Raw genomic sequence first — 15,668 nt, 5'->3', positions numbered from 1 at the left:
AGCTGCATTCCACAGGGCCCTGGGCTGGAACCTGGAGTAGAGGGCAGGCCCGGGTTCCTCCCAAATCCTCCCAACTCCTGGTCAGACACAGGAGTCGTCGACCTGGACTGTGAATTCAGAAAAACGGCCAAGCTGAGGGCTGCCGTGAAGCTCCAAGGCGAGCAAATACGCCAATAAGCACAAGACCCACCAAGGTAGAGCAGGAACTGTCACAACATAATACCATATGGAATGGAGGGTGAACTTCAGGTGTCTATTATCCCCTGACATCCCCCCCCCCCCCCAAAAAAATCACCACTATCCACAGGAGAAGTGGATCCCAGTTACTTGTCCAGGGGTGTACGTAGTTGACAAAGCTTGAAAAACAGTTGGAGGAAATTCAAAGAAAACCAACTAAAATGATTAAGGAGTTAACTTATAAGGAGAGAAAATAAAAGAAATGTAGATAATTTGACCAAACTACAATTTTACAAATATTAGAATGAATTCTAAGGACAAAGTGGAATTGTTGTGTATTACTAGGAATGATGGAATGAAATTCGCCAAAGGAAAATTAGATTATTAGAAGAAAACAGTGGAGGTGGGGGCCAGTGAGAGTTTGCCAAGAGAAATGGTAGAAGCTCAATAGCTAAGTAAGTTAGAATTTATAAGGGCACAACATACAAGATTATACTTGCAAACCCATCAGTATTTATTTTAAAAGTGCCTAATAGTTCTTTTCAATATCTAATTTTTGATTTTATAGAATTTAGTGTGCAATTTACCACTGTCTTTGTTCTCCCAAATTTCTCCATTTGGAATTTTTTCTGCTGCCAAATTGCCTATTCTGCTAAGAGTTTTATTATAGCTATTCTAAACATCACTTCTAGCTTTAGGCAGACTTCAAGATGTAGATACAGTTGTTCCACAGTGTGTGATTCAGGGAAGAATGCATCTATCAAAAAAATGAAAAATAACTTTTGTTTGTATTTTTCCACACAGGCAGAAGAAGCAGGTCTTGCTGTGTCTATTTTGTTATGTGTGAGAGCGCTTCAGATCAGATCAAATGGAAATGATGAAATGAAGACATCTGTATGTAAAACAATTGCATGCCTTTTACCAGTGGATCTTGAAGTTAGAAGAGCATGTCAGCTCACTGAGTTTTTGATCGAGCCAAGTTTGGATGGATACAATGTGCTGGAAGAATTGCATTTGCAACCAGATCAGAAATTTGATGAAGAAAATGCACTGGTTCCAAACTCACTACGTTGTGAGCTTCTGTTAGCTTTAAAAGCGTATTGGCCATTTGATCCTGAATTTTGGGACTGGAAGACTTTAAAACGGCATTGCCTTAAACTCTTAGGGAAAGACGCTTCTGATTCTGAAGACGATGCAAGTTGTAATGATATGTCAGTCAATGAAACTGACTTGTTAGAAACTCTTTTGAGTGATTGTGATGAGACTAAAGAACATAAATACTATGAAGGAGGAAAAGAGGCAACAAATCAACCTAAGGAGAAAACAAGAGTGAAAAAGCCAATCGGATCTTCTGAAAGATACCAGAGATGGCTCCAATACAAATTCTTCTGTGTGTTATGCAAAAGGGAATGTATAGAGGCTAGAATACTACATCATTCTAAGATGCACATGGAAGATGGTATTTATACATGCCCAGTGTGTACAAAAAAGTTCAAGAGAAAGGAATTTTTTGTACCACATGTAATGGAGCATGTTAAAATGCCACCTAGTAGAACATATAGACCAAAAAAGAAAATACTGTTGAAAAAAGAGAGATCACCACAAAAGACCAGTACATCCAGAAACCCTTCTGCATCACCAGAGGAAAAGCAGCAGCTTCCACAATCATCTGAAAAAAACAAAAGTGACATACATGAATATGTCACATTTAGCCAATTAGAAAATTACCATCTGCAAGACAGAGACATATATCCATGTCCTGGCACAGACTGCTCTAGAGTATTTAAGCAATTTAAATATTTAAGTGTACATCTAAAGGCTGAACATCAAAACAATGATGAAAATGCAAAACACTACTTGGATATGAAAAACAGAAGAGAGAAGTGTGCTTTTTGCCGACGTCACTTCATGACATCCTTTCATCTGCAGGAGCACGAACGAGTGCATTGTGGTCCTCAGCCTTACATGTGTGTGTCTATGGATTGTTATGCTAGATTTGGGTCTGTTAATGAATTATTAAATCACAAACAAATGCATGAAGATCTGCGTTATAAGTGTGAATTAAATGGCTGCAACATAGTTTTCAGTGACTTGGGGCAGCTTTACCACCATGAAGCTCAGCATTTTAGGGATGCATCATACACATGTAACTTTCTTGGTTGCAAAAAGTTCTATTATTCAAAAACAGAATTTCAGAATCACCTTCTAATGCATAATATTGCAATATCAAATGGAGAAGTGAAGGAGACGTCAGTTAAACTTGAAGAGCCTATTTCAAAAGACAGATGCAGTTATCTTCCTGAGTCTCAACTGGTTGATCAAGCAGATAATTTCAGTCCATATGAAAATCTTACTTTATCTGTGGGCTCAACAAGTTCTCAAGAAATCCTACAGATTAAGGAAGAAGCTGTCTCTGACAATGACGAAACTGATAGTGAAAGCAACTGTAGTGTTTATTTTGGGAGCCACAGAACCACTACTGTAGTAACCAAAAAGCAGGCATCCCCTTCGATAGAAACAATAACTCAGAATCAAACAATTCCTGGTAGCCTAATATCCCAACAGGGAGTCTTTCACCCTTCCAGTTTAAAACAACAATGCTCCCATGTGGCAGTTTGTTTTGATGGGAAAAAAATTACCTGTGGTTTTGAAGGATGTAGTTCAACATATAAAAATGCCAGAGGTATGCAAAAACATCTTCGAAGGGTTCATCCATACCATTTCAAACATAAAAAAAAGATGGGGATCAAAGCTAAAGATATTTTTAATCTAATCAATGATAGTCAAAACAGCAAAACTACTGGAGATCTTAGTGCAGATCTTAGGCATAATTCGGATACAAATACTGACTCTCCAGAAAGTCTGTATTGTAATACAAATTCTAAAGGAAAAAATTGTCTCAAGGAAGAAATTTGTTCTTCTCCAGAAACTTACTTTTATGAAGGTTCTAAGGTGCCAAATACTGAAGATGCCATGTTGGAACTTCTGTTGGGCTTGAAACATTTAAGTTTAAAGTCTAACTTTACTGCAAATTCTTCCACTTTAACACACAAGCCTTTTTTAGGGTCATTACAGTCATATCCATCAAATGATGCCAAGTGTCCTCAATCAGTTGTCAATGAAACTACCTCAGAACTTCATTTTCAAGAGCAACAAGACAACTTACCTACACAGTATCTCACTCAACTGGCAGCTAAACCATTTTTCTGTGAACGTCAAGGCTGTAAATATGAGTTTGTGACCAGAGAAGCTCTCTTAATGCATTATGTTAAAAAACATAATTATTCCAAGGAAAAAGTTCTTCAGTTAAATATGTTTCAACATCGGTATTCACCATTTAAATGCCATATTTGTCAAAGATCATTTACAAGAAAAACACATCTTAGAATTCATTATAGAAACAAACATCAGATTGGCAATGAGAAGATAACTCACAAGCTGTTTGCTAATGAAAAATGTGAGCACATAGGTGCATGTGCAGAGGGCAAGCTAAAAAATAATGCAGTTTCAACGCCTGGTTTCTGTACTAATAGAGACGAAAAGCATACTGAACAAACTGAGCGATCTGCTGAGCAGCTGTGTCACCCGAAGAAGGAAGAGTGTAGTTCTGAAACTGATTTGGAGTCCAGTGAAGACACAGATAGTAATGTAACTGGAAAACCCTCTAAAATATCCTCACTAAACAGCCACAGGGAAGAATTGGAAGCAAGAGAGGGGAGAGGAAGTAAAAGAACAGTTGCCAAAGGAAATTTATGTTATATATTGCATAAGTACCACAAACCATTCCATTGTATTCATAAAAGTTGCAACTCTGCCTTTACCAATCAGAAAGGCTTGATTCGTCACTATAGAACTGTACATCAGTATAACAAAGAGCAGCTTTGTTTAGAAAAAGACAAAGCAAGAACAAAAAGGGAACTTGTCAAATGTAAAAAAATATTTGCATGCAAATACAAAGAATGTAGTAAACGCTTTTTATGTTCTAAGGCTCTTGCTAAGCATTGCAGTGACTTTCATAACCTTGATCAGTTAGAGGATCAAAAAGTGCTTTCTGAAATGGAATCTGCAAGATTTCGATGTAACCAGCCTCAATGCCCTGCTGTATTTCATACTTTTAACAAGCTAAAGCATCACTTGATAGAACAGCATGCTAATGAAGAAGAACTAAACAAAGACTTTGAAATTCATTGTGACCTTAATGGCTGTGATAGGATTTTCACAAATTACAGCCATTACTCTCAACATGTATATTTCCGCCATAGTGAATATTATGGTAGTCTCCTTGGAAAACATAAAAAGGAGCAGGATAATCTGCTTAATGATAAAAATGAACAAGACTGTTTGAAAGATCAGTATGATATAAATGAGAATGAGAAGCAGATAAAAGAAAAATCTAAGAAAATTGGCAAAAATAAAGAAAAACATTTGATTCATTTTAAAACAAAGGAGGAAGCCCTGAAAATGTGCAGAGAGAAATCTAACCAGACTCAGTACCCTTGCATGGTTCAAGGGTGTCTGTCTGTAGTAAAATTGGAAAGCAGTATTGTGAGGCATTATAAACGCACACATCAGATGACCAATATGTATATAGAACAACAGACTGAGAAACTGGTAGTTTGTGTTAAAAGTGGTACAATGATTAAAAAGGAACCCTCTTCGGAAACAGAACTATCGTTAAATAAAGAGGAACCCAGAGAGTTTAAAAAGGAAAATACAATGCACACAAACAACCTGCATGAAAATGGAAAACATTGTGTACCAAACACTGCTTATGATCATCAAGATACTGGCAATGAAAATCAAAATAGGAGTGCAGCAAATAATGTGGTTTTTGACACGGGTGCTTTTTTGTATTCAGGCACTTTAAAATATAACCATAGTTCAAAAAGCAGTTGTTTTGAAGAATGTAGTATAACAGAGCCTTTGTGTAAAACTGAAGGTTTACCTGAAAGTAGAGAAAACAGTTCTTATTTTAACAGTTTACCTTTGCAGTTACCAAGGGAGAAAGAGACAGAAGGCTGGCAACACAGCAATCAGAATGCTAAAAAAAATTCACTCCACCCCACAAGAAACAAGGTTCAGAAGCATTCATTGTCCAGACCATTTGATTTAAAGGCATATAAACCAATGGGATTTGAATCCTCATTTCTAAAATTTATTCAGGAAAGTGAGGAAAAAGATGATGATGATGATGATGATGAATGGGAGTCCCCAGAACAATTTCAAATAGGTGGTGTCTTACAAAAAGATAGAGACTTACAAAGGAGTGTGATAGTAGACAACTTTGTATGTGAAAACACAGAAGTAAGCATACCCCAAAATCATGGACCTGCAGTGCATGGACAGTTAACAGAAATACAGCCTTTATTATCAACGGAGTCGACATCTATCCCTTCTTTAGAAAACTTGAGGGCCATATTGGACAAGGCACTAACAGACTGCGGAGACCTTGCCTTAAAACAACTACATTACTTACGACCAGTAGTTGTCCTTGAAAGATCCAGATTTTCCACACCCCTTATAGGCTTATTTCCAACAAAAAAGTCAGATGAACTTTGTGTAGGAAGTACATAAGTAGTTCGTTTAGAAACTGGCTTCTTCACTACTGCTGTACGGGAAGAATTGCAAACTATAACAGAAACTGGTACAGTACACACACTGTTTAGGTTAGATTAGGCTGTTTAATTCCATGAATGTGTCTGTCAAAAAGTATTAGCTAAGTTAATTTAGCTCCCCAGTTTCATTTTTTTTAAATGAAATGTGCTGTTTTTGGTGCTAATTAACACCTCAGAATACTGGGGGCTTCCTCTTGCAAAGTAAGTGTGCATGATTGTATATGAAACAAATACTAGGGTACCAGGGTTTGGGGAAAGATGGAGTTCTTACTTGACTTGAATGTGCACCTAAGGGTGCGTTGTGTAACATATTGTACACTACAGCATCTTATATTTTTTGAGTTATGAGTTTCAATAAACTACAATTTTTCACCCGTATTTGATTTACCCTACAGTAAATCTTCATAGTTTTTTATTACAGGAGTTTTAATTTGGTTTGTTTGTTTGTGGTAAGTGAATTAAGGGCCATTGTTTATTACGTGCATTGGTAGTGGTGTTAAATATGAAGTTTCTGCAAATAGTTCAAAAACCTAAAACAAATGATTGTGTACATTTTGCTATTAAAATACATAGATTAAAAAAAATTCATTAACTCTCTTCTATAAGGTAGGTCATGCCTGACTAATCTAATCGCCTTCTATGATGAGATTACTGATTCTGTGGATGAAGGGAAAGCAGTGGATGTATTGTTTCTTGACTTTAGCAAAGCTTTTGACACGGTCTCCCACAGTATTCTTTCAGCAAGTTAAAGAAGTATGGGCTGGATGAATGTACTATAAGGTGGGTAGAAAGTTGGCTAGATTGTCGGGCTCAACGGGTAGTGATCAATGGCTCCATGTCTAGTTGGCAGCCGGTGTCAAGTGGAGTGCCCCAGGGGTCGGTCCTGGGGCCGGTTTTGTTCAATATCTTCATAAATGATCTGGAGGATGGTGTGGATTGCACTCTTAGCAAATTTGCGGATGATACTAAACTGGGAGGAGTGGTAGATACGTTGGAGGGCAGAGACAGGATACAGAGGGACCTAGACAAATTGGAGGATTGGGCCAAAAGAAACCTGATGAGGTTCAATAAGGATAAGTGCAGGGTCCTGCACTTAGGACGGAAGAACCCAATGCACCGCTACAGACTAGGGACCAAATGGCTAGGCAGCAGTTCTGCGGAAAAGGACCTAGGGGTGACAGTGGACGAGAAGCTGGATATGAGTCAGCAGTGTGCCCTTGTTGCCAAGAAGGCCAATGGCATTTTGGGATGTATAAGTAGGGGCATAGCGAGCAGATCGAGGGACGTGATCGTTCCCCTCTATTCGACATTGGTGAGGCCTCATCTGGAGTACTGTGTCCAGTTTTGGGCCCCACACTACAAGAATGATGTGGAGAAATTGGAGAGAGTCCAGCGAAGGGCAACAAAAATGATTAGGGGTCTGGAACACATGACTTATGAGGAGAGGCTGAGGGAACTGGGATTGTTTAGTCTGCAGAAGAGAAGAATGAGGGGGGATTTGATAGCTGCTTTCAACTACCTGAGAGGTGGTTCCAAAGAGGATGGTTCTAGACTATTCTCAGTGGTAGAAGATGACAGGACAAGGAGTAATGGTCTCAAGTTGCAGTGGGGGAGGTTTAGGTTGGATATTAGGAAAAACTTTTTCACTAGGAGGGTGGTGAAACACTGGAATGCGTTACCTAGGGAGGTGGTAGAATCTCCTTCCTTAGAATTTTTTAAGGTCAGGCTTGACAAAGCCCTGGCTGGGATGATTTAATTGGGGATTGGTCCTGCTTTGAGCAGGGGGTTGGACTAGATGACCTCCTGAGGTCCCTTCCAACCCTGATATTCTATGATTCTATAAGCATTAAAATGTTAGGACTAAGAGAAGAGCATACAGCCTAAGAACACATAAATTTTAAAATGGGATAATATACTGGCCATTTTCAGATTTTGCACCAAACAAATACTGTATTTAAAATATGATGGAATTTGTCACTTAGTGAACATAACTGAAACCTGATGGCATAATCCTTATTACTGTAATTCTGTAAGGTTCTATATATGTAGGAAATGCGGGGATGGTACTGTCAAATAGAAAACCATTGAGCTATTTTTTTTTGTTTGTTTGTTTTATTTTGTTTTTAAAGGGGGATGATTATATACATCAGGTAAGAACACAAGAAATAATTTTTAAAAGCTACATATACCCATGACTGGAGGAGTTCATTGACCAGCTTTCCAACTACTTCGGCCACAAGAAACAATATGTGGAGGGTTTCCAACTTCTCTAGTGATCTTGTGGGTAATGAATACCGCTTAGCCCGAAGATTCACAGAAGTTCTTATGTTGAACAATAGTGATAAACCACATTAGATCTGTTTCTGCCTGACAGGGTTGAAATTGTCCAAACATCTGAGTACAGGAAAATGAGATCACCAGCAAATGAAGTTGCTAATCAACAATAGTATGAACTATAGCCCCATTTTAGACCTCAAGACTGCTCACTGAAGGGAATGAAACCCGGATAGTACTGCAGAATGAGGAATCGGTATTCAAATTCAAAGTGAAATCTTTATTTAGTAGACTTATCAAATTTACAATTTCTTTGACAAAAGAACTCAACAAACAAGTGGTTAATTCCAAGATGAAATTTTCAGAAATCTGAGGCTTAAGGGAAAAAAACTGTTTGGAAAAGAGACCCAAACAAGGACTATGTCACATGAGGCTTTCAAAAAAAAAAAAAAAAAGAGATGGTCTGCAGGGAAGTAGACTAAGTGCTAGGCAAAGTAATTGAGAGAATAAAGATAAATAGATAGGGACAGATAATAGACTGGTTTGTTTAATGAGAGAGAGCAAATGGTGAGTGGCTGTTCAAAGCTGCATTTTGATTAGCTGGTTGGATATTTATTGTCATAGCTGGGCACCAATTCCCAACAGTTCACATCTGGGGCCTTATCTCTGAATTGGGTTGGTCTACACAAAAAGCTACACTGGTTTTACTAAATGTGATATTTTAAGTCATTTCAATTAGAAGTCAAGCTTTTTTTGTGGACATCCGGAGTCGTTTAAACCTACCTTACATCAGCGTAGATTGCCCCTGTTCATTAGCCAATGCACTCTAAGCCAATATAACCAGTTTTTAAACTGATAAGAATCCATACTGATGTTTACACTGGAATAACAAATCATGTTTTAAATCCATTTTAAATTAAACTAGTGCAATGTGTGTCGACAAGCCCATGCATGCAGAAAATCACTTTGTTATTAAGGTAAATGGGTGAGGGAAACATGGCTGGGGAGGACAAGATAAGGGCCTCTGCAGGTATATGGGAGCTAGAGGAGAAAGTAAGTTCATTTTTAGTAAGCCAGGCACTTCTAGTTGTATTGCTAATGAAACACTAAAATGAGGTGTTCAGTACAGTATACTCCTGTTTACCCAAAACACTATTATCTGAACCTCTGCATGTATCTCATGCTGGGAGACAAGGAAGGGATTCAGCTAATATGGATGTTCAGATAATAGAGCAAAGATTCTGGGCTAAGACTGCAAGGAGGATGAGGACAGACCCCTGGTCATGGGGGAGGCTACCCTGCAGCTGAATGGCTCCTGCAGCAGTACAGGGAGTCTCTACAATCTGTTGTCATAGGAGTGAGTGAGCAGAGCTACAGAGGGCTACTTCCATTCCTGCCAGGTTGGTGACACCCTATTCCTGCAGAAGCAGGATGTAGGGGAAAGGATGAAGTCTTGACAGGGTACAGCAGAATCCTGGCCCTGGGTCTCTGCTCTTCCCAGCCAGGACAGTAGCCTGCGCCTTCAGGGATCAGGTGTCACCAGCCCTGCAGCTGAACTGGGAGCCCTCTGCAGCACTGCTGTCATGTGAGTGAGTGGGGCAGAGCAGAGCCCCCTGGCCAAGACTGCAAGGAGGAGGAGCTCCTGGCCACAGGGGAGGCCACCCCACTGCTGAATGTCTCCTGCCCTCAATTATCCGAACGTCCAGTTATCTGCCTAAAATCCATGTTCCCCTATGCTATTGGGATAATCAGTAGTATGCTGTATTCCAAATCCAGCTTTAAAGAGAATTTAAAACTAATTGTTCCAATTCCTGGGACTGGGAGCGTGAGGAAGAAGGGCCATCGTGTTAGCATGGAAGGTTTTATGTCCTAATAATTTAAACTCCATCTTTTTTCTATCTTTTATTCTTTGAGGGTTGCCTTGGGATACACCCTGTGACCGTAGCAGTTCATGCTACTTTGTTTTATGAATTAGTGACATCACAAACACCATGGACAAGTTAGAGAAAAACATAATGAAAACTTTCCCTAGTGAGTGTGTGTTCCCCTCTGATACTTCCATGCTGAAAGAAGCATAGTGGCTTCAAGCAAGTCAATATTGCAGCTCTAACTAAGATCATATAATCCGACTGTGAGGTTGAGAGGTAGTAATTCTGTTTACATCCAAACAGCAGAGATGTCAGCAGGACTTGGAGCTAGTCCCTCACTTCCCCACCCCCATGAATGGAAGGTCAGAGCCACTATTTTTACTTTTAAAAATTCTGACAGTGGGTTCTGACAAAAATAATGTGGAACTGGGTTTTCATGGACCATGATTCTAAAAAAGTGAACATACTAGAAAAAAAATTCAGGTTGTATTTAAAATACAAAAGCTTGAGAAAGAAGTTTAAAGTAATTAATAAGCAACTGTATTCAAAATAGAAAAATGTATTCTAACGTCTTCGAGTGATTGCTCATGTCCATTCAACTTAGGTGTGTGTGCTTGCCACATGCACTGATGCTGGAAGTTTTTCCTTCAGCAGTGTCCACAGGGGACCAACTCTGGTGCCCCGTGGAGTGGCGTGTGTATGCCACGGAATATAGGGCACCACTGGCCTCCTCCACCCTCAGTTCCTTGCTGCCAATGACGGTGCATGGAACTGGTGCTGTTTCAACTAGGGCAGTTGCTTTTGGTTCATTTGAACTCATTTGCCTCTTGCAAATATTACTGTATATAGATTCCCTCTTGTTTAATTCAACCTATTTGTTAAGTTAGAGACTTACTAGGACTTCACCTCAGGACGGGTCAAGCGATCACTGTAAAAGGCCCATGCCCATTAGCGAGTCACATAATAGTTGTTTACGGTTCTTGGGCAAAGGTCACATTAGTGATAAGTGCAAAATCTGCAAGTCCTTCAAGCCCAGGACAAAGAAGGAGCGTGACATTCATTTGAAGGTGCTCCTTATGGAGTCTGCCCTTACTCCAGTGCCGGAGCAGTGCTCCGATTCGGCTGCGAGCACCGTGACCTCGGTGCGCAGTGCCCCGTCGGTACCATCTGCAAGCCAACACCAATCTCCTTCCATGGCTCCAGCCAAGAAGCCCAGGAAGAAGGGGCGAGGAAGGACTCCAACTTCCCGCAAGGGAAAGGAAAAGTCTGGAGTGAACCAAGGCCCGGTCTTGAGTACCTCTTCACTCCCTTAGGGATCCTGGGTCACAGCTCAGGTCGAGTGGTGTAGCCCAGCCCACTCCCTGCCAGCTACCCCGGATAGCGGCAGAGATCCTCATCCACTCAGGGTGCCATCCATGACAGAGGCCCTCCAAGTGGCACAAGACGTCCTTCCCAATGCTGCCCACTCTGGCCCCTGCAGGGTCCCAGGGTAAACCCGCACTGGGACCACCACAATCTCCACCTTTCCGGCAGCGCTCCTCATCGCAGGGACATCCTGGCAACGGTTGCCCTCTCACAGCCGACAGGCTTCTGACCGTGATAGGCAGAAGTTTCATAGCTCCATCTGGTCTACAGACCTAGGACAAGGGCAGAGAGGCTCAAGACGTGGCTCTCCAGTAGACAGGCACAGACCTGCAGGGGGGCGCGTGCCTCCAGAGAAGTTTCGGAGTCAGTACCCAGAATCTCCGTGGCACCGGTACCACTCCAGGGACAGGTCGAGGGACCAACGGTACCATTCCCTGGACCATCACCCATCCCTAAGGTGGGGTCACCCTGTGCGGCTACTTCTTCAAGACACCAAGCCTGCTCTAGTTTCTGATCCCGCTCCACATCCCAGTACTGCTCATTAAGCTTGAGGCATAGATCGCTGGCCCGGGACTATCGCGGATCTGCCGAGCGCCACTGAGCCATGAGGCCCTGATCCAGACGCTTATTGAGGTCAGCAAGCTCCAACTTTGAGAGAGGCGACCAGTACCGATCGGGACAGAGCCACCAATCAGTCCTATCTTGGTCGTAGAGGAGCGACCACTTGGGCTCGGGCTCAGGTTTGGCGCAAGGTTCCCTAGTGGTGGGACAGGCTCCGGCACCTCCCGTGCAGACTAAGTCAGTGGCACTGCAGCCAGGCCCATGGCTTCAGACTCTGTCCATCACAGTGGTACCCATGGGGGTTCACTCAGCCCACTCAGGCCGCCTGTTCAGTATTTAGAGCTTCGGAGGAACGGGCTACTGCCCTCTCCTGCCCCCCTCCAGCCCAAGAGGCCTTCGCTGCAGGCACAGGAGGAAGTGGGCGAGCAAGCTGCCAGACCACCTATTGTTGCAGAGGACCCTTTAGTGCCGGCTTCCTCCTCATTGTCACCAAACAAGGCCATAGTGGGGCCCCCTCCACCGGTGCCCCAGGATGATTTTAAAGCACATCAGGAGCTGTTAAAGAGGGTTGCCACCAACCTGGGCCTCTAGGTGCAGGAGGCAGAGGAACCTGCAGACTTCCTCTTTAACATGTTCTGCCCCATGGCCCCGGCCTTGCCCCGACATGAGGGGGTTGTTAAAATTACAAATGCCCTCTGGCAAACCCTTTCCTCCTTGCCTCCCATCTCCAAGAGGGTGGAGCGCAACTACTTTGTGCCTCCAAGGGCCATGAGTACCTTTATACCCACCCTTCTCCCAATTCCCTAGTGGTAGAGGCGGTCAACCACAGGGAGAGACAGCCTCTGGTTGACTATCTATAAGAATAAACACTCAAGGAGACTAGACTTGTTTGGGCCTAAAGTTTATTCGTCCTCCAGTCTACAGTTGCGGGTGGCCAACCATCAGGCCTTATGTGGCAGGCCATGACCAAGTTCAAGAGCGCCCTTCCTGAGGCTTCTAGGAAGAAGTTCTGGGTGATCCTGGATGAGGGCTTGACTGCTGCCAGAGCAGCTCTCCAGGCAGCATCGGGCGCTGTGGACACCGCCCCCCCCACCATTGCATTGGCCATCTCATTGCTCAGGGCTTCGTGGCTGCTCCTCTCTGGTCTTTCTTTGGAAGCTCAGCAGTCAATGCAAGACCTCCTTTTCGACAGGCAGGCCATTATGTTGGACCCACGGACATTAAATTCCATGACCTGAAAGATTTCTGTATGACCCTAAAAACACTGGGCCTGTATGTCCCTGGCCCTGCCCGCAAACGGTTTAAGCCACAGCAGCCTCAGAGCCAGGGGAGCCACCCTCACCAGGAGCTTCCCCACAAAAGATCCAGGGGCTACAAGAAGCGCCCTGGCCACCAACCCCTGTCTACATTCCAAGCGGGCTCGACCCACAGTGAGCCGACAGGAAAGCGCCTGTTTTGAGAGTACGCCTGAGGGTGACCTACCCGACTGGTCCCTGGATCCTTCCTTTCCCTCTGTTTGCCAGCCGCCTTTCTTCCTTTCTCCTTGCGTGGGTATCTATAACATCAGATTGATGGGTCCTCAATACAGTGGCGCAGGGTTACACCCTTCTGTTACTTTCTACCCCCCCTCCTTATCCTCTTCAGGGACCCCTCTCACAAGAATCTTCTTGTACAGGAGGCAGAGGGTTTACTACAGCTGGGTGTGGTGGAGGCAGTTCCTGTGGAGTACAGAAACAAGGGGTTCTATTCCCTATACTTTATAATCCCCAAAGCCAAGGGTGGTCTGCGGCCCATATTAGACCTGCGGGGCTTGAACCACGACTTAGCAAAACTGAAGTTCAGCATGGTCTCCCTGGCTTCCATCATCCCCTCCCTGGATCCAGAAGATTGGTATGCCGCCCTTGATCTGAAAGATGTGTACTTCCACATCACCATCTTTGAGGGACACACGCTTCCTCTGGTTCACAGTATCAGTTTGCAGTCCTTTCAACTGACCACTGTCAGTTTGCGGTCCTTTCATTGGGCCTAGCGACAGCACTGCGAGTATTTACCAAGTGCATGTTGGCGGCTTACTTCAGACCTCGGGGTATCTACATCTACCTGTACCTTGACACCTGGCTCGTCAAGGGCAACTCCAGGTTCAAGGGGACATTGTGGTGCTGCTAGCCACGTGCCATCGCCTTGGCCTGTTGGTGAATGACACAAAATCCACGTTAGTGGATACAGAGGATAGAGTTAATCGGAGCAGTGCTCGACTCTACCTGCGCCAGGGCATTCCTGCCACTAGAGAGAGATTCAGGGCACTGATGGACCTCAGGGCGGAAGTCTCCGCATTTCCCCCTGACCATAGTCAGGGTTTGTCTGTACTTACTAGGTCACATGGTAGCATGTACATATATGGTGTGGTACGCCAGGCTCTGGATGCGACCCCTGATGATCAGCTATGGCTGATGATGGTCTACTCCCAGTCTAGGGACCACTAGGAGAAGGTCGTCATCATCCCCGCAATGGTATTTAACTGGAAAGTCCTGGAAGGAATTCCCTTCATCAGCACTCCTTACTCGGTTTCAGACGCTTCAGCCTGGGGGGCGCACCTCGACACCCTCCAGACCCAAGGTATGTGGTCCTGAGAGGAGTTGACACTACAAATAAATGTCAAAGAGCTCAGGGAAGTGCAGAGTGATCAGAGTCCTCACGGACAATATAGGCTCAATGTTCTACATCAGCAGGCAAGGTGGAGCGTGACCCTTGGCCCTTCGCCAAGAGGCACTTGGGACTTCTGTCTGTGGGACCATCTCTGGGACTTCTGCATCGACCATGGAATCCATCTGGAAGCGTGTCACTTTCCAGATGCCAGCAACATACTAGCAGATCACCTGAGCAGGGATTTCTCCTCTCACCATGAGTGGGTGCTCCACCCGCAGGTAGCTGGCACAGTCTTCCAGAGGTGGGGAACTCCCCAAGTGGATTTGTTCGCCACCAGGCGGAACAGGAGGTGCCACAGATTTTGCTCCAGATGGGGTCTGGGCAAGGGCTCCATCTCTGATGCCTTCCTCCTGCCATGGGCAGGAGGCCTGATCTATGCGTTCCCTGTGATTCTGCTCATCAGCAAGGTCCTAGCGAAAATCAAGAGGGACAAGGTGCAGATTATCATGATCGCCCCAGCATGGCCTTGCCAGCACTGATTCGGGACGCTATCAAGTTTGTCAGCGATCCCTCTGTGGCCCCTGCCAAACCAACCAGACCTGCTGTCAGGATCACGGCCGACTCTTTCACCCCAACCTCACGTCTCTCCGCCTCACAGCATGGATGTTGTGTGGCTGGACCCTGAGGAACAGGCCTGTTCGGAGGGGGTCCAGAAGGTCCTCCTCAAGAGTAGAAAGCCCTCAACTAGGCAGACCTACCTGGCAAAGTGGACAAGATTCTCCCACTAGGCGGCCGAACGGGGCATCTCTCCTTCACATTCTTCGGTGCAGTCAATCTTGGACTACCTGCTTCATTTAAGGAACCAGGGCCTGGCACACTCCTCTATCAGGGTGCACCTGGTGGCCATTTTGGCCTTTCATCCGCCAATCCGGGGAAGATTGTATTCTCCCGTGACGCGATGGTCAGTTTCCTTGGAGGCCTTGAGGGGCTCTTCCCTCAAGTCGAGTCCCTGACCCCTGAGTGAGCTCCCAACTTGGTTCTGTCTAGGCTCACGAGTCTGCCATTTGAGCCTTTGGTCTCATGCTCCCTATCTTGGAAGGTAGCTTTGCTGGTGGCAGTGATGTTGGTGAGGCGAGTCTCCGAGCTGCGAGCCCTGACGTCA

The 15,668-nt window shown here is 44.2% G+C and overlaps 1 protein-coding gene across 1 annotated transcript in view; it reads left to right on the top strand.

Moving 5' to 3' along the window:
* The window catches only part of RLF (RLF zinc finger), a gene marked incomplete at its 5' end in the record, with an annotated part of 51,326 nt that extends 44,909 nt beyond the window's left edge, over positions 1 to 6,417 (top strand). Inside the window, one exon of the mRNA XM_074934736.1 lies at positions 982 to 6,417. Within this exon, the coding sequence (XP_074790837.1) occupies positions 982 to 5,751 (4,770 nt within the window). The remainder of the gene's footprint in view (positions 1 to 981) is intronic.
* Positions 6,418 to 15,668: the final 9,251 nt, after the last annotated feature.

This window comes from Natator depressus, chromosome 19 (assembly GCF_965152275.1).
Source record: "Natator depressus isolate rNatDep1 chromosome 19, rNatDep2.hap1, whole genome shotgun sequence".
NCBI classification, from domain to species: domain Eukaryota; kingdom Metazoa; phylum Chordata; order Testudines; family Cheloniidae; genus Natator; species Natator depressus.
The sequence above is the reverse complement of the archived record's forward strand: the minus strand, read 5'-3'. Positions and strand labels throughout refer to the sequence as shown.